Source organism: Hippichthys cyanospilos, chromosome 12, assembly GCF_059441005.1.
Source record: "Hippichthys cyanospilos isolate Australia breed blue-spotted pipefish chromosome 12, RoL_Hcya_1.0, whole genome shotgun sequence".
NCBI classification, from domain to species: Eukaryota; Metazoa; Chordata; class Actinopteri; order Syngnathiformes; family Syngnathidae; genus Hippichthys; species Hippichthys cyanospilos.
In genome coordinates this window covers 11,539,988-11,558,887 of record NC_142380.1, presented here as the reverse complement: position 1 = coordinate 11,558,887, position 18,900 = coordinate 11,539,988, and the positions used below count along the sequence as shown (strand labels likewise).

The 18,900-nt window shown below is 39.7% G+C and overlaps 2 protein-coding genes across 2 annotated transcripts; one reads left to right on the top strand and one right to left on the bottom strand.

Annotated features, from left to right (window-relative positions):
- Positions 1 to 2,814: 2,814 nt before the first annotated feature.
- On the bottom strand, positions 2,815 to 7,651 carry apoda.1 (apolipoprotein Da, duplicate 1). The gene is made up of 5 exons (XM_088430152.1): positions 7,534 to 7,651; positions 6,544 to 6,678; positions 5,479 to 5,600; positions 5,315 to 5,400; positions 2,815 to 4,890 (listed from the first exon to the last, which is right to left on the bottom strand). The coding sequence occupies exons 2-5, from the start codon at positions 6,655 to 6,657 to the stop codon at positions 4,634 to 4,636; spliced, it is 579 nt and encodes a 192-aa protein (XP_088286278.1). The 5' UTR covers positions 6,658 to 6,678; positions 7,534 to 7,651; the 3' UTR covers positions 2,815 to 4,633.
- A 2,104-nt stretch (positions 7,652 to 9,755) lies between these two features.
- On the top strand, positions 9,756 to 18,771 carry samd7 (sterile alpha motif domain containing 7). Its single transcript, XM_088430531.1, has 9 exons — positions 9,756 to 10,053; positions 14,731 to 14,862; positions 14,930 to 15,053; positions 15,135 to 15,259; positions 15,340 to 15,421; positions 15,955 to 16,613; positions 16,930 to 17,045; positions 17,123 to 17,233; positions 18,276 to 18,771. The coding sequence occupies exons 2-9, from the start codon at positions 14,757 to 14,759 to the stop codon at positions 18,528 to 18,530; spliced, it is 1,578 nt and encodes a 525-aa protein (XP_088286657.1). The 5' UTR covers positions 9,756 to 10,053; positions 14,731 to 14,756; the 3' UTR covers positions 18,531 to 18,771.
- Positions 18,772 to 18,900: the final 129 nt, after the last annotated feature.

The window sequence follows — 18,900 nt, the reverse complement described above, 5'->3', positions numbered from 1 at the left end:
CATGCTTTTTATCGTTGAGGCATTGAGGAGTCATTAGTGGAAGCAGACCCCTAACCAGAACGGTAATGAAGCTAAATCCCGCAGCTACTATGTAGCAACTTGAGCTATTAAAAATGCAACGTAGTTAGCCTTCATGGATTACATCAGGGGCAGGCAAACTGTGGTGCCTCAGGACACTTTTGACTCATTAAATGTACAAACAAAACATGTAAAATTACAAACGTGCTGTGATGCCTTGAGATTTGGGTTTACAGTAATCAATCCATGAGCACATTTGTATGTCAAAACAACGTAAAAATCGTTTTATTTATTGGAACGGATGGAAATGCAACACCGTAAAATACTATAAAAGATATGTCACCAAATTCTTTAATTGTCTGCCATTTTTTGGCAATGATAGAGAATATGTGCTTTGGAGTGTTTTTATATGATGTCTATCTTTGTTGCAGCACCCTTTGTGTTCAGATACCCTTTGCTTAAGGGAAACAACGCCATCCTATAGATGTAGTGTAGACCTGTGCACCATTGAAGTTTCCCATTGCACAGTAGCATAAAATCTTATTTCCTTTGTGATGTGTCGCTTTGTTGTATAGAGACGGCAAAAAAAAGCTCATAAAATGCCTCATGCTGCTTGTAAATGAGAAACTTATGAAAACAGAGCCTTGTAAACACAACGCAGTGCCTGCTAAGAACAAGGAGCACAAACTCCCGTAATTCCCCCAACTTACAAAATATGAATATGCCAGTTATTTTTAAACACCTACATTCAGATAGTTTGTGAATAAAGACACTACATAATAAATTCAAAAAAAGAGAAGACCGCGAGAGTCAAGTGAATACAGTACGAATCCCCAAATACCAGGCAAGGGTGCCCTCTAGTGGCTGTATGCAGTATAGCGAATGAACTCAAATACCACCGTAAATCAAGTACAGTACAGTACGTAGCAAAGACTTTCAATTTCAATCAAGAATATCTACAAGGGTCAGAGTTTCAAATCAAATTGAAGGGAAGGTTTAAATTTCTGGTCTCAACTCAGAATCTTAACCAATAGGGTTCTCCTACATTATACCTTCTTGGGTGGAGGCCCGGTCAGAATTGGACCTGTATATTCATGATAAAATAAATTTCCATTATGATTATATATTAGCATCTTAATACTGTATAACTTAAGCCTGATAGAAAATTCTACTATTTCTATCATTTACTTTTTTTTCTTATTTCTTATGGAATGATTTAACAAGTTGAAGATGGTGAATATTACAGTAACTATTAAAAAAGAAAGAATGTGTTGATTTCATTCCATTTATTTAAATCGATTACATTTGTACGGCCCCAGTCAGGCCATCATCAAAGAGCTTTGGGTGGACTTGCACTTTCTATTGTCACCATGCAATCTCACGTTCTGTATGAAACATGGCACTAACACGCCACTCATCACGTGATGTATAACATCTTTACAGGAGTCCATCATAAGTATAATTATCGGCCAGGTGTCGTTCCGCACTGGCAAAAGAATTTGTGGGATGTCAAAAATCTCACAACATCTGCAGGCTGAGGTTTAAAAAGCAGGATGATGACAAAAAGAAAATTGTATGTCATTAAGACCTGCACACAAAATGGCAGGTCTGCTTCTTACGAGGAAGAATGCTCAGTGTGGAGGCCCAGAGGTTTGGATTGGTAAGATCAGTCATCATTGAGGAACAGGTCCTCGAAATCTGCACAAGCAATGGATGTGGGATTACATTCACTTATCTTACAGATAGACATCTTGTCCATAAAGAAGAACCAGAGAATCTCACCTCTGCCGCCCTTTTCTGCTGTATGAGGCATGTCAAAACCCATCTATTCTAACCACACCAATTGTGAATTCAATGTAAGCCTGCTTATGGTGGATTTCACGCTTGTTTTAAGAGTTTTCACGCTGCCCTTGTGAGTTCGACCACACACGTACTCTGTGGCACAATTAGGGCTGACTAACTGATGTGATGGATTTTGTTCCAGCAGCAGTTTTAAGCATCTTACTGACGCTGCTCGTCAGGCTGACATTTTTGTTGACTTTTAACAGTTACGACTAACCCAGCAGTTACAACAAAACGCCAGACATCGCGTCGACACCACCGTGGGGGACTACGGTTGTTGTTTTCCAAGATAGCCATGTTCGGGCAACCTTTAGAAAATAGTCACACGTGTTGAACACAGTAAGGTAACAGCCAGGTTAGATCGACTTGGACCGGGTGATATGACTGAAAAATACAGCATAATATACTCTATGTAACACGCATTGGTTAATATTGATATGTGTCGATTTTTTTTTTTAATTGTAAATAGGAGTCAATTGGGAAAAAGACTGAATGAAACGTATAATACTTAAAATCTAATTACAGGTAAACGCGACAGTAAAAACATGAAATAAACTGTTCACTATAAAGCATTGGTGTCAACATTTGGCCCACGGGCCAGTTCAGCAAATAGGTTTAATCCTTCCTGTGAGAAAATGTTGTTATGTAAAGTAATGTTTATATTTTATGATAAATGGTGATGTACTATTTTGGACAGTATTAAAAAACAATAATACATTTGGAGTTGTTGTTTTAAAGTTATATAAATATATAACCTTGATTTTATTGGTCCGGCCCACTTGGGAATGATTCTTTATAGTATAAAGCATCTATGATTTCAAGATTTTTCTGTACTTTGAAAGCTATCTTAGCTTTCGTTCAATATTCATTTCAACTTCTACTCTTCAGCAGTGCGATCATTACTTTCGCTAGCCTGAGGACTACTTGATCTTTCTAGAACAATGGTGTCAAATGTCAGACCCATAGGCCGGATCCGGCCCACAAGGAGGTTTAATCCATTCTGCAAGACAATAATAATATAATAATGACAAATCAGGAAGTAACCAATCACAGCTCAGCTTGTGAGCATCACACAGCAAAGCGCATATGATGTCATTTTCATTTTCAGTCGACAGCAACTGAAAAATGTGTTCTTAAAGGTATTTATTTTGCACAAATGTTGTTGTTTTTTATGTTGAAAATGGCTGAATAAGTGGAATACTCCTTAAAAATAAGAACTTTATAGGCAAGGAGTTTGTTTATTTCCTAGACAGGCTGCAAAGGTTATTCGGGCAGGAAAGTGAGTGTTCACAAGTAATATATATTATATGAAGTAGTTCTGTAGCGTTTACAACATGTAATGTCAATGCAAGAAGAAAACAAGTTAAGTTTGTTGTGGGAACAATTTTGACCCATATGTAGTTTCCTGCCGGTGGGCATCAAAATAGTGTTGCCAAAACAGTGGGAAATCTCCGTAGTAGCCCCCCAAAAACATTCCAGCTATCCCTTTCCTCTTTTGACACTCTTTAAAAAAAGTTGGAACTTGGTGTGATCTCCATCCTGAGGCGGACACATCAAACAGACCTAATTGCATGTTTGTTTTAGTATTTTTTTTTTAAGACTTCATATACAGGGATTCTGGAAAGAGCAAAATATAATATGAGTTTTTGAAGGTACAAGCCATCAGTTGACCGGTTTATTTTGTTGACTTGTGAAACAAGATGCTTCAAGCAGTTTATTGCCGCTAAACTCAAGAAAATTACACCTTCTGTAGTTTTTAAATTATGACTTTCAGTCAACTACCTGAATGCTAATGCTGAATATATTCTACATTGAAGTGCTTCAACCCTCCAAGGCTAAGCAAAGGAGTGAAACCAAACAGTGAAGCAACAACACATGTGCTCAGTGAGTGGAGCAATACTGAAGCATGAGTAATATGAGTAATATGAGTTGCGACATCTGGGGAATTTATGTGGGCAATAATTACTTGATCTGGATAAAGACGCTACTTGCTTCTATAGAAACAGATTTTTCCTCAGACTTTTATGAAAGATGACACATTCACTTATACTAGCCTGCAGATGGACTAGCAACTACGCTAAAGTCCTACTTTAGTTCAATACTTTTCTCATCCTCACTTTCTGCAACGTTTTTGCAGGAGATGGAGCTTTGTTTCATTTTGAGTGCAGCCATCTTGAAAACGGGATTTGGAAAATGTTGCACCGATATATCAAGAAAGGTGCTGTGTGGATGAGCAATAGTGGACCTCTCCATACATGTCCATATGGGAGCAAAACAATGATTTAGGCCAAAAATGGCAAACATTGACAGTTAATCCTCGATGACAGTTTTGAATTTTTGTGATTATTTTGGCCCTAGTGCACCTGTGAACTGTTCCATCAAAAAAAAAAAAAAATACTGCATAACATTTGTTCCTTAATATAATACACATACAGTGCATTGCTGTTTTTTTGTAATATTTTACATTTTGTGATAACACGAAACTTCACTCTGATGTATACAGAGAACTAAAGAGGTCATATTAATTGAATTTAAATGATCTATTTGTTTTAATGAGCCCTTTTGCATCTCTGGTTTAGGCTCTAAGAATGTTACAGATGAGAAAATGATTGCTTCATTACATTGTATAACTTTTGTTGTTGTTTGACCTGAAGCAGTGGTTCATTGTAGGCTATGCTCTATTTACTGTAGTTACACGTTTTTTTGTTAATTTTCTGACCATTTCAACTCCTCTTCTCTCAAGAATAACACTTTAAAAATGTTATTAAAATGATCATAGGTACTGATCACTCCAGGGCACGTTTTTCTCACAGCCCTTTTGGTTTGTGTTGATCATGCGTATGACGTCGATGTTGTTGTTGGCGAAGGTTTCCTTGGCGCTGTCGATGGTCGACTGAGGCAGGGTGTGCGAGCGGCTTAGGATCCAGGCGAAGTCCAGGTGGAAGAGACGCAGGATGTCTGTGCAAGAGTACACCAACGCCGTGTTCACGTAGTCGGTGGACAGGATCCAGTAAGGGGAAAAGGGCAGCACTGATGGATGAAAGACACAATTAGGACTACATTAGAGATGAGATACAAGTTCAGTTTGTTCTGTGACGATGCTTAACTTAAAACATTCGTCTTTCAAATCATGTTTCCCCATAGAAATGAATGGAACACCACAAATCCAATCCAGTCTTCACCCCCCCAGTTTGTGCATTGTGAGCTTATACTGCAATTCATGTCATTGTGCTGCTCCTTCTCATGTACTTCTTTCCTATGCCACCAGGAGGCAGTATAATACCATACTGTTATGCAGACACAAACAAAGAAGAATTGTACAACTACTTCTAATATATGATAATATATATGCTATAATTCTCTAAACTATCTCAAGGCACCTCTGTATGCTAAAATTTTCATTAACACGACCAGTATATTTGATAAAGTGGTCACATCATTCTTGAAATCCCACCGTAGGAGTAGCTTATTCCGAGTTTGGCAGGATTCTTCTGATCCTCTATGACTCCGGTTCCTTCGATTTTCCTCAGCTCTCCTTTTCTGTCGATCAAGGCGATTTTTGTTACATTTTTAGGAAATTCCACCACAATATTCATCAGCTTTTTTGTTTCCACTCACAGGATTTCTGAGCTGACCACTCGAATGGATTTGTCTCCTCTGAATGTGAAATTGGTCTCAATGCAGCGGCCCTTCTCAAACTGCGTTGGAAGTCTGGCGATTTCAAACCACCTCCCCATGAACTGGAACAGGCATAAGGATCATTATTTTGATTGCATGGAGTGGATTGTTGATTAATCGCATCAGAGTGGAGGGAGGTTTAGCACATGACCCCAATATGATCTTGACACCCAGCAGAAGTGTTAGTTCGATGTCTCAAGAAGTACAACAGGATATCTTGGTTGAGTTCTTCCTTCTTCCTAACCCTAACCCTATTAGTCTGCTGTCTATGATCACGAGAATTATTTTTTATTTTTTTTTACAAGCGATACCTCGACGAGCACTGCAACTTACAAGCGGAAGTGAGAAGTTGCCACATCTATGTGAAATAGCTTGCTGATTGCTTCAGTGACAGAAAGCGGAACACTTCACTACACTTTCAAGTTAGCGTTAACATCTAGCTTCATTGTGCTACATTTCGCAATGGCCGGGGGCCATGAGCAGACATTCGGCTTTGCTCTGTATTGTATTATAAACAGTCAGTCTTGTGTTTTTTTTTACTTTTACTTTCTTTACAGCTCAACAATAGCACACACAGTAACTCTTCCGTATTTGACGTGACATCATTTCATCTTTGCGATGTTTGAATGCCATTGCGTGGGTGCTACCAAGTGTGCAAAACGAGACATGATTACAGTAACATTTTATTGTGTTTTATTTTCTTTGCACTTCACTCTACTTCTTGATAGAGGCATTTTCCCTCCATGGATATTTTTGTTTCTCTTGTTTCTCTCTTTTTGTTTATCGTCCTTTCTGTAGAAGGTATGTATTTTATGCACAAATGCATTGTATTGTAATTGTAAGTTGGCAAGGCTAGGCTATATTGCTATGAGCGGTGTCTGCACTACATGTGTTGCTGCACCGTTTGCGTCCAATCTGTTGCTTAAAAAGTTTGCAACATAGAAGGTATTTCATTTCATGTCAGTATGAAGCTAGCAGAGTGAAAGAAACAGAGATAGGGATTACCAGTTTAAGGTTGAAAGCAGGTTGAACGTCCGGTTCGGGACATGGACCCCAGTGAGGCACCTGAGCTCCGACAAGAGGCATAATGAATGCCACCAGTGCCAAAAACAGCTTCATGGTGAGCTTCACCTTTGATACCTGACCAAGAAAAAAAAAAAAAAAAAAAAAACATACATATCACGCTCTAGTTAACAGTTTAAACCAGTTCCTGAATGTTTTGGAAGACTTTGGAGGATTAATGATTGAGTCATAGATAACATTTGTTAGCCCATGTATGGCAGACCGTAAGAAAAAGTTGTGTTTTTGTGTTTGCATGGGATATGCTAATGTGGGATCAGTTACAATGAGGCAGTAGCAACTTACCGAGTCCCAGGTCTAAATAGTGCCAAGTTGTTAATAGCATTTATTGAACAATAATTTCACTCATGGAGGCAGCACTTCATCACCAACTCCATGTAAACGAGTCAATTAGTGTGTAAATCAATGCATGTGGCACATAGCACACAAATACTCCCGACTACCAAATGTGTCACTTATGAAGAGCTAATGCTAACCTGTGCTAACACTTGAACTTTGCATAGCTTTTCATAAGTGGGTAACACATAGTAAGATTAGGTGGAGTCATCTACGGTCATTTTATCCATCTTATTAAATTTCCAAAAGTAAAACGTGCACATTTGTCGATAACAGAAATTCTAAAATCACAATTCAACCTAGATTTGGCTTTAATTCATTCAACTCATTTGCATATCAATCGCAGCACACTTATACAAGCAAAATGTAGCATAGAAAAAAAGAGGAGAAAATGCTTTATCTCATTTCTTTTGTTTAGCATTTTATTCATCAGTAAATTTGCTTTTTTACTTTTCTGTAAAAGAGGTAGATGGCAAGACTACATTCATAAGTCAAAAATATTTTAAAACAAATGTATGCTAGTTTGTGTGCTTATTTCTGCTTATGACAAAATCAAGTTACGTAAAAGTGAGTTCTTACCTCAGAGGTGGTCAGAAGAAGTGTTGCAGCAAGTCAGATTTGGTCCACAGTGTGCTTCTGCATCATCAATGGGGCCCTTGTCCTGGGGCCATTATTTTATTTCAGACTTGAAGTCAACTATTAGCAAATTGAAGTCATGGGGGACATACCAGGACATGTTACAAAACAGTCTTGATTGGGGCTATGCTGGTCCACATTTCTCAAGGTTTTTGGTTTTTTAAAACTAAAGCTGTATATGTGGCTCAAATTTTATTTTTATGTTTTTGAAGGACCTCGGAAAATGATGAAAATATCCCTTAATTGTCCACTTCAACTCAAAATGGTTGATTTTCTCTGATTTTGCCGTCACGGAGTCTTCAGACTTATTTCTGTGTCTGATAATGAGCGAAATACATCAAATGCCAAAGTATCTCACTTTTGTGATGAACTACAACAAAAATAACAAACTGTCCGAGCTCTTCCAGCGCCGAGGAGCTACTGGCCCTCAACGTAGCTTTTCCTGCAATTTTCTGATGACAACAGCATGTTCCCGAATGTGCCGCCACTCAGATTGAAGGCTTATTTTTGGGATTATTCAACCTAAACAATCAGCTCACAGTCAAGACCTAAACAAGATTTGACCGAGACGTAATGCTTCCACTTTAGCGGGATTAAGCCGCAGTGTGAAACGTCCGGATGGCAGATTGTAGCTGTAATTAGAAGAGGACCAAGCAAAAAGAGTGTCTTGTTTGTCAATTTATAGCCATGGAGGTTAAACCCGCCGTGATCCTTTTGCCTCACTGTGACTCTATAATGCTGCCTGCAAACAAGATGGACAGAAATCCCTCATAAAAAGCTTATGTGACCCACAGATTTCTAAATGACCAGTTTAGATGTTTTTAAATCCTAATGCTTAGTTCCAAAGTCCTTTATTAGGCATTTTGAAGCGCAAAACGGCATTAGTTTTGTTCCTAATAGGCTGTCATATACTGACCGGTTCTGATTTCATTCCCATGCCCAATTTCTCTGTGCAAAAGAGGCTACTTTTGGTCCTGTGTGAAAGGCACATGATAATAACAATGGACTAATTAAGCGGAATTTGTGTAAGACGCTATTGTCTATTTATCCATTGCAATCACTTATTGAAGGCTAGTGAATCCAGAAGCATTTCTTCATTCACTGTTTTCTGTGTGAAAGGCACAGGTGAATAAATGTTGATCCAATGTTCAACCAATACTGTGTTTTTAAAAAACTCTAAATTAATCCCTTTTAACATTGTGCAAAATCAGAAAATATTGCAAAATATCGCAAATATTTGCATTTACCTTTCACACAAAACACAGCAAAATGGTTAAAATAAATGCACGCTTATAGCCTCGCTAGCGTTCAAGGCCCATTCATACAGTTCCAATGAAGACAGAAACATTATTGAAGGATGGGAGGAATGCATTATTTTTCATTCTTTGCTGGCTTCTGTGTGAGAGGTGCAGTAAAATAAAAGTGCTCCTATGTTACATGGAAACGCGGCATGAAAGAGTCGTGATGACTTGCTATCTGCAGAGCACAAATTAATGAAGTCTAGTGACGCTATTTGCGTGCCTTTATTTGACGTGCTTGACCGGTCTCTGTGTGAAAGATGTGTGTAAAAAAATGTGGATTCCGCTGTTACGCCAATGTTGTCGAAACTCAGAATGGAATAAGCTAACCTTCTACTGAAAACTACTGAGTCAAGTCCTGCCTTCACCCATCCCACTTTGCTGAGTTCTGTGTGAAAGGCGCAGGTCAAGCATTCCGCCTTCATTTTGTGGAAACGTTGCTGCCAACAAGACTGTCAACAGTGGTGCCATTTAGAAAACATGCCTGCTGAGCGCAAAGTCTCAGCTCGGAAGGTCCGAATGAAGGAGCTGGCCAATTTAGATGAACATTTAGCAAACAACCAACAAACATATTTGGGTCATCACAGCAGCACCCCAGTGGGGACAATACTCCACCGAAAAAAAAAGAAAACAAAAAATCCACAAACAAGACCTATCAAAGGATTTTTCAAGCATCGCGGCGCCGGGCCTCCGAGTGGAAGGTCTTTGCTTATTTTGCCGGTGCAAAAAGGGAGCTAAGCATTTAGGTGTCTTAACTATGGCCTAAAGTGCTAACAAGGGATTAGTGAGGTAAACGTCCAAAGAGGTTTAGCGCTTAAGGAGCAGTGCTGCTTCAGTAATTACACATGAGTTTTTTGCAAGGTGCACCCAGGCAGTTGGACGGGGGAGATCACAGTGATGTCAGGACGAGGGAGGGCTTACCGCCGCGGATAAGGCCCGCTAATGGAGATGAAACCAATCGGTATTTAAAAGGTCTTTTTTAGTTAAGGCAGTTAGGCTGGCAGGCAGTTTGTTGGTGTGGCGGGAACCTGGGAGAGAATCGACGCACGAGACGGGACGCTTCCCGTTGGCTGTTCCGGTCTTTTCACTCTTTGTTTTATTTATTGATTTTTTTTTTTTTATTAGTTCTGAATTGAAACAAAGATCCACTCGCTGTATTCTCAAGGTGAGTCTTTCCAAACTATTTCAAGTCATCACAATTCAATGAAAAAATGGAATTTGCCCCACTTTTTTGTTTGTAACAATGACAATATATTATGATTGGAAGTTGCAATAATGGTTTTGTCAAATGTTAATAGATGTTCAAGATAAAATTGCGCGAGAGGCAAAGGGGATTCAAAAAGCAGCCCTATATATAGAATTGTGGAGGCATTCTGCTTCCAGGATGACCACACTGCGATGGATGCTGAGTGGGCGACACTAATTACATAACATGCTGCTGTGCGATGTCAGTTTAAGCAGAATAAGCATCACTTTTATGAAATGAAGCTTCATATTTGCAAACTTACACTTGAGTCAAATGACAACTATCTGACCACTCCCACCCAGCCAATCAGCAAATTAGAAAAAGACGTGTAGAGTAGCAAATGATTTAAACGAGACTTTTTGATTACATTTGAGATCAATCTCCAAAATGTATTGCTGAAAAAAAGTTTAAGGGAAAGTAACCATTTTTGCTAACTTAAACTTGAATGCTGATGCAAGGTAATCATGTGACTACTCCCAACCAATCAGCAGGTATGATGGGGAAAACCATACAGTAAACAAAAGGTTATTTTAGGTGCAATATATTACTAATGTATTTTGTTTCATTTATTTATTTATGTATTTGTTATTTATTATTTATTATATCTATTTTGTTTTTGTATTTTTGAGGGCACAGTAACTATACTTTGTAAGAGACAAGCAAAAATGGATGTCTTCCTTTAAGGATTTAATATATATTATATATACATATATGTAACTTTGTAGGACAAGGAACCATATTTGGTACCTTAAAAACTAGAATCATTTAAAGGCCACAGAACCATGTGACTTCTCTGAACCAGCAAATATAAATACTTGATGAAACAAAATATATGGCTGGCGCCTATCCCAGCTGTCTATGGGCAGTAGGCAGGGGGACACACTGAACCGGTTGCCAGCCAATTGCAGGACACATAGAGACGTAGAAACATTCATGCACCCAATCACACCTAAGGACAATTGTATGTCCAGTACACATGCCATGCATGTTTTCTGAATGTGGAAGGAAGTCAGAGTGCCTTGGAGAGAAAACACGCAGGCATGGGGATAACATGCAAACTTTACATTAAAAGGCTGATTCGAGCTGGGATTGAATTTGGTACTCTGAACTGTGAGGCGGACGTTGTAACCACTCTTCCACTGTGTTGCCCAGTAAAAAATATATTCAAGTTTATTCCAGGTGGTGTGTATTTTATAAATCATTTGGCATGGTTACTATATTTGGTAACTTAAATGAGTCAAAATGGATGCCTCACGTTAAAGACTTAGAGAAGCATCATGATCACTCAGCAAATGATCAGCAAATTAAAAAAAAAAAAGTTTTTAAATTAAGCTTTCGTAAATGCCAAAAAGTAGATCTCCTTGAACGTTGTTTTTTTTTTTTTAACATTTCTTTGTAATTTTGTCGGACATGGAACCATATTTGGCACCGTGAATTAAATAAAACTTCTCCATTACGATTTTTAAAATCAAAGGGTGTCCTTCTTTAATTCTGTTTCAAATAATGTTCTGTCGAAGAACAGAGCGTATCTGTGTTTCTCGTGGTGTTTTCGGTTTACCGTGCGACCCATTTTAGGCCTTGACCCTGCTTTAATTGTTCAATCAGTGCTTACCACTGACAAGCTTCATATAATGGAATTGTCCATGTGTAACTGAGAGAATGTGAAGCTTTAGTGTGTGTTTGTTTGTGCGTGGGGAGGGGGGCTTAAGAATGGTCGAGACAATGTCTGATATGACCTCCTCTTGGCTGCAGCTAAGTCGTCAGCAATTTTTCCCTTTAATTCATTCTTGTAATGAGATTACATGAGCAACAGTAAGTCCCAAGGAGTCCAATCCCCAGCGCATTAGGCAGCCGCCTGTCGCACAAATACTTTGAGCGCTCACCTTTCATTTGGGTATTCTCTTTTTAAAACAATAACATTACTTCTGGGGTGGGAGATCCTTCTCTAAAGTTCTGAAAGCTCGTTTCCACAACAATCTTGAGACTGAATTGACTGTCAAAAAAGACTATGAGTTTATTTGCCCTTATTTTTTTTTTTAAAAGGAGAACGAAAATACACTTTAATATTCCCCAAAAAAATGTGGTTTATTAATAAAATAATCTAATCGTTTAGGATGACTATATATATATATATATGTATATATATATATATATATATATATATATATATATATATATATATATATATATATATATATATATATATATATATATATATATATATATATATATATATATATATATATATATGTACCTTAAAAATTCACCCTGAATGAAACTCAACCTTTGTTGATCTTGAGTTTGAAAGTAAGGATGAAAATAATGAAGAAAGAATACAAAAAGTCTGCTTTATATGGTTTTAAAAATGGTTTTCAAAACAATACCATTGAACAGAACCAATGTTACTATTATTTTTAATTTGGTTGTGTTCATATATATTTATACAAACTGTTCATAAAACATTTGTTCATCTAAATCTTCATTAATGTTCTTTCTCTAATTGTTCAGAAAAATTCAAAATATCATTGAACGTGCATTTTTACCCTTTTTTCTACTCCATTTTACTTCTTAATTGGTTGTTCCTGGAAATTCCTGCCAGATGTTATGAATCATACTAAACACAGTTCATTTTTTCAGCATGGTCTTATTTGTATTTACATTTATTTCCATTCATTTTTAGTTATAATTACCATGATTACCATTTCAACCAGACTGTTATTTAAACAACCATAAATAATCCCCCCCCCCCCCCCCCCCCCCGCATGTTTAGAACTCCCCCTGAACCGGAATTAAAAGCACCTCTCATTTAAGCTCTCTGTGATGCCCTGTGGGTTTATGAAACATTTTTTTCCGTATCCATATTGATTTTTGTGCTCGTTGTTATTGACACCATTGTGGCAGGACTGACGCAACTTTCCGCTGTGGGCCTAACCCGACGAACCTTAAACAAACGAGATGCATTTCCTCCCCGCGCCCCACCAGGAAGGTGTTGAATGTTAAAAATAAAGCGACACGCCAGACTATGTGACACATCGTCTTTGAAAACGGTTAGAAAAAAAAAAGGGGACGCAGTTGTGTTGCGGCACCCACATAGCAGCACATAAACCGATTGCGTCCCCCCATATTTATCCTTGAGGTGTTTTTAGGACATCCTGGGTGCTAATGGGGGCTAATAGGCTTAGCACTCAGGGTGTATTGTTCAGGATGCTTACAGGCAAGGTTTGCTGGGGGTAAAACGCTAAACGTGAGGATTACCGCCGACACATCCCGTTAAAGTGCTGTATAGCCACGACTTAGCTAATAGGATCCTTGGGGAAGTGTGGGGGAGTTGGGTAGGGGCGGCAGTGGGAAGGTGGAGATGGGATGGGATGGGATGGGATGGGGATGAGGCAGGGTCAGCAGATGTAGCTAGCAGACTGTTCCAGTACTAGCGGGGGGGGGATTACAAGCAGCTGATTAGATGCTTTCAGAGGGAACTTGAGAAGCTGTCATAATACGCAAGGTTGGGGCAGGGGATGGGATTAACCAACAGTAAATATACTGGAAACCGTGTGTAAAGGTAAACATTGAGTCAAGTCAAGTGTGAATTATCATATTAATCTTGTGTGAATAACAGCTCTGTAGTTAAGTGAGGGGATATGAAAATACTTCCGAACGGGAGGAAAAATAAATGCTATACAGTGAATATTACAATGAATACGTTTTAATCAAATATGCATTGCAAATGTTCTAACATTTTTTAGAGAGTTCCATGCAATCCTTTAATTGTTTTTATTCAACAAACAGAGGTGGCGCTAAGTGTTGGCCAGTGGTGGCTGTATACAGCCACATGAATTTGTGGTCCAGATAATTAGTTGCAGCACGTCTGTATGTCAACAAGCTTCAGTATGAATGTGTGTGTGAATATGAGCCTTTGTAAAGCACTTTGAGCACCATATAATGTAGGAGGTGCGTTACAAATTCAATCAGTTTACCACAGACGTAGATGACAAGCTACCATAATATGCTGCAAACAAAATACAGCCATATGGGAAATGGGCAGCATCATTAGGAATATTGAACTGTAATTCTTTTTTTAATGTATTTTGCTCAATTCTCGGTGGTAGTTTTCTTTTGTAAAAATATTGAACTACTGGCTCTTAGTGGTGCTTATGTGGAACTGCAACTCATCCACCCATCCATTTTCTTAGCTTCACTAGGGGCGCGGGTGTGCCGAAGCCTAAGCCAGCTGTCTTCGCAGGGCACACAAAGACAAACAACTCTTCACACTCACAAACACATCTCAAGGCAGTTTGAATTGTCCAATATATCTAAAATACATGTTTTGGTGAATGTGGGAGTACCCAGTAAAAACACACATGGGCACGGGGATAGAATGCAAACTCCACACCAAAGGGCCAGAACCCGAGGCAAACCCAGGGTCTCAGAGCTACAAACTCTCCCACCATGCCACCCCGCTAAAACCTACACATTCCTAAAAAGATTTTTCTTATGAGAAGATATATGGCAAACTATGTATAGATGCTTGTTTGTACTGTACGTTTTATGGGATATTCCTCATTTTAAACCCTCTATTTCATTATCTGTCTCCTCTAGCATCCTCTTGGTGGCCAGAGGAGCATATGATGACCCCTCGTGAACAACTGAGGAAGATGACAGCGCTGGGAGAGCAGGGAGCTTTGGATGAGAAGCACTGGTACCGCTTGGTCAACGGAATGTCGGCAAACGGTAAGTGGATGCCGTTTATTATAATGGCATTCTCATGACCTAGTGTGTGCGTGTGTCTGGTTGATAGAGCTGAGGCAGAGGCAGGAGATCATGATGAGGAACCAAATGGCCATGGCACCACAGATCCTGGCCCAGGGCCAGCAGAGATTACAAGGAGTGCCGACAACATTTGAACCACGATTCATGGAAAGGTTCGGGGGACTGCCACTATTACGTATTTGAGTGAGCTTATCGAGCACCATAGTGCAAAACTCACCTCCATCTTCTTTCAGGGAGCTGGTCCCTCCAGCTGAGATGGTGGCTCCAGACGGAAGGCAGATGCACATGGGACCTCACCTGGGTCCCCCTCTGGCACCACATGGTGGCGTCCTACCGGGGAGAACCTTTCAGGGAGCAGGTAAAACACACATTCAACAGTTTCCAATCAGTTTGTGTGTCATTCATAAGGTAAAAGTGTGATGTTTTTCTTCGCCTCAGCTGGCTATGGATTCCTGCCATCAGAGCCCATGGAAACGGTTGCCCGGCGACAGGAGCTCATTCACAAGCAAAACATGGCCAGGTGAGTGTACGGTCAGCAACTGACTAGACTTGATGAAAAGGTCATCTGGGTCCCTGTCAGACACATGCAAGGGAGGGACGTTGAAGTCTAAATCCAAGTCTAAATTACCCCTTCAAGCAGATCTAATCCTAAACCTCCTAAACATTGTTCTTGAGTCTGTCTCACAGTCAGGGTCTTGCCTTGGTTTCAATACTACAAAGCCTTGGTCTTGACTAATGTTTGTGTGGTTTTGATCCCACCCCACCACAGGAGATGCAGTTAAATGCCTTGTAAACTGGTTGGCAAGAGTGAGTAGCTCTTGTTCACAGATTTTCAGACTAGAGCAGCGCTTCTCAAATATATTTTGCTAAGCTCCCTCTAGGAAAGAGAAAACTTTTCGCCCTGTTCAGCAACCAATCGTGGGGCACATATACAACTACTCCCAATCACAACAATATACAAGGTCTAAAATACATGTTTTTGGAATCTAAGAGTAAGCCGCAATTTCGCGGAGTAGAGACCGAACCAAAATGTTTTTTCTAAATTGTCTTCAGAATGGAGATGAACGCAATCCTGCATCAGAAAGAGCTGGAGAACGTCCACCAGAAGGGGCTAATGGGCATGGAAAACCCCATGTCCTACCCTCCCAACCCCATGGCCTTCAGAGGACGCCAACGCATGCCCGACGGCCACGATGTCTTCGTCCACCGGCCCACCCTGGACGACCTCCACTCAAACAGCATCCTCATGACGGCCAGCCCCTATCCCCCTATCGGCACACTGCACAGAGAGCGGGGTCGCCGAGTAGGCAGGCGGCCCACGGCCCACAAGGGCGCCGACCACCCTGCCGGTCATGTCAAGGGCCCGGCTGAGGACAAAAATGTGGAGCGGAGCCCGGGGGGAGCGTCCGGAGGGGAGGAGAAGGAGGTGGAGGTGAAGGGGGATGTGGGAGAGGAGTGTTCCGCCAGCAAAGTGCACCACCCGGCGAAAGCGGATTCCGAAGCGGCCGCGGGAGGTCGCAAGATCTACAAGGAAGCCGAGGTGGGCCTGCGTAAGGGCGGCGCTCCGGACCAATGCGCGGACGCCGGCCACGGCGGGTCCAATGACAAAGACGCTTCCAGCCAGTGCGCCACGTTCCAGGAGAAGTTCATGTATCCTCCAGGGGGCATGCCTTACATGTTTCCCGTTCCCGGGAACGGCTTCCTTCCACCGGGTGAGTTTGAAGACAAACCTGCTCTGTTTTATAAGGAGTCACATCAATTACATTTGGTAAATAGTATGAATAAAATGTGTACCCAAAATGCGAATTTTGCGCACCCATTTTACCTCATTTTACCTAATTTTACACTTTTTTTTCTGGCTTCGTGGCCACAAATGAGTCATTTCATGCACAGACCTAAAGAGTATTCACACGTTTGTATTTCTGTACCACTGATTAGCCTTTTGTTTACACATCAAATGAAAAGTGGTCACAATGATTATTTTTCACTTTGTAGCTTTGTGATTCTTATAACCAATCCATTCTTTAGGTCCACCCAATGTCTTCCTAAACGGTGACGAGGTGTCTGAGGACATCAGGAAGTGGAGTGTCAACGACGTTTACAACTTTATCAACAACATCCCCTCATGTTCGGAGTACGCTCAGGTGAGTATTGCGCTTGTCTCGGTTGTCTTTGGCATCAGTGTTGACAAGCTCACGAAAGAAAACATTTAACCGTGCAGACGTTTAAAGACCACATGATTGATGGCGAAACACTGCCCCTCCTCTCAGAGGAACATTTGTTGGACACACTAGGCCTCAAGCTGGGACCTGCTCTGAAAGTCCGCTCTCAGGTAATTTCATTGAATGGAATGGAATATAACCAAATGTTGAACAATCTTATGTAACAAATTGAAATTCATTTATTATATTAAAAATAATTACCACAAAAAAGAAATGAAATTGACAAAAGACAAATCAACTAAACAAATAGCCTAATGAAATAAAAATGCACCAAATAAATGGAAAAAAATAATAAGGTACTGTACATATTAAAAAAATAAAATGTACCCTCAAAACAAAGACAATTAAAAAATAATTTAAAAAATACCATAATGAAATCAAATACACATATTAAATGGACGAAAAATAATAAAACTGTATAGATTGAAAAAAATGATCGAATACAGTCAAAGAAAACATTTAATAACTGAAAGGAAATCAAATAAAAATAAAACACAACGGATGGATGAACTTACAAATTCAAATATATTTAAATTAAAAACAAAAATCATTAACATTTCATGGATGCTGATTAAAATAAACAAAAATGAAACCACGCAAAAAAAACAAACCAAATGAAAAAAATATAAGTAATGAACTCCGTATTAAATCAAAATAGGATTGAATAAATATGAAATGATATTTACCAAAATAAATAGTAAATGGCATCAAAACTACAAATCATAAATCATATTCAGAAATTGAATACAATCAAAAGTTATCTAGAAAAAAGAAAGCTGAACAAAAGTCAGTGAGACCAAAAAACTGAATGAAATCAAAAGTGCTCTTGAAAATTACCAAAATAAATACCATTAAAAAAAAACATAATAAAACAGGGGCCTGTGTCACATCTGTGTCTGTGACTACACTGCTTTTATTTGATTTGATGTTATTAGAGGAGTTTTGTGTTTGCCAAAGGCTAGTCGTACAAGAATCAGACAACTAGAAAATGAAGACAGACAACATTTTTAAGACCTTGACTGAGGTGGTTGGGTGTGTCATTCAGTTGCTTTTCAGTTCCTAAACGTCTCATTTTCCTGTAAAGTATTTACCAAAAAAAGCATGACAACGGCCCAGCTCTTCAGTCTCCAAATAACCGTCTCACCCCAAAAGGTGTCGAGGCGCATGGGCAGCATGTTGTACATGATGAACCTCCCGCTCCCTGCCGGCCCACTGCAGGCCGCCCCCGACAAGCCTGGCGACCGCTTGTCAGAGATGGGCTCCCCGGTGAACTGCAACAGCGAGGACATGATGATGATGACGGCGAGCCCCCGGGAGGCCGCTGACGTGATCAAACCCGCCGAGCAGCTCTGCGAGCCGGACAACGGTTCTCCTCGCGTTAAAGAGCTAACCACTGAGCCCATCTGAACTCTTTGGCTAACCAAAACAGCAGCATTTGATACTAGCGGTGGTTCAGGACAAACAGGTCATGTCTGTAACTATGGTTAGTAGTCCTGTACACATTCATGATGTGTATGCATTTCAAAAACATGAAAAAAACGGAAGGTTGAAAAGTTCACCTCCTAGAATGATTTATTTATGCGTTTATTTGAATTTTCTTATTTAATGATTTAAATGGGTTGTAAATAAAGCTTGTTTGTTTTATACATTTGAAGCCGTGATGCTCACTTATTAGACTGAAATTTATTTTTATAGAACAACACCATGATATAGCGTACCGTGCATATTTGAGTGTAATTACAAAGAGGTCGTTTGTTTTTTTTGTCTCAGTGTATTA

What these genes read in the sequence shown, in the direction of transcription:
- apoda.1 (XM_088430152.1), bottom strand. Translation starts at nt 6,657, where the DNA reads ATGAAGCTGTTTTTGGCACTGGTGGCATTCATTATGCCTCTTGTCGGA. An exon ending in CTGCTTTCAACCTTAAACTG is followed by an intron (nt 5,601 to 6,543) that starts GTAATCCCTATC and finishes TGCCTGTTCCAG; the next exon opens with TTCATGGGGAGGTGGTTTGA. An exon ending in CGGAATAAGCTACTCCTACG is followed by an intron (nt 4,891 to 5,314) that starts GTGGGATTTCAA and finishes TTCATCCATCAG; the next exon opens with TGCTGCCCTTTTCCCCTTAC.
- samd7 (XM_088430531.1), top strand. Translation starts at nt 14,757, where the DNA reads ATGATGACCCCTCGTGAACAACTGAGGAAGATGACAGCGCTGGGAGAG. An exon ending in GAGAACCTTTCAGGGAGCAG is followed by an intron (nt 15,260 to 15,339) that starts GTAAAACACACA and finishes TCTTCGCCTCAG; the next exon opens with CTGGCTATGGATTCCTGCCA. An exon ending in CACAAGCAAAACATGGCCAG is followed by an intron (nt 15,422 to 15,954) that starts GTGAGTGTACGG and finishes AATTGTCTTCAG; the next exon opens with AATGGAGATGAACGCAATCC.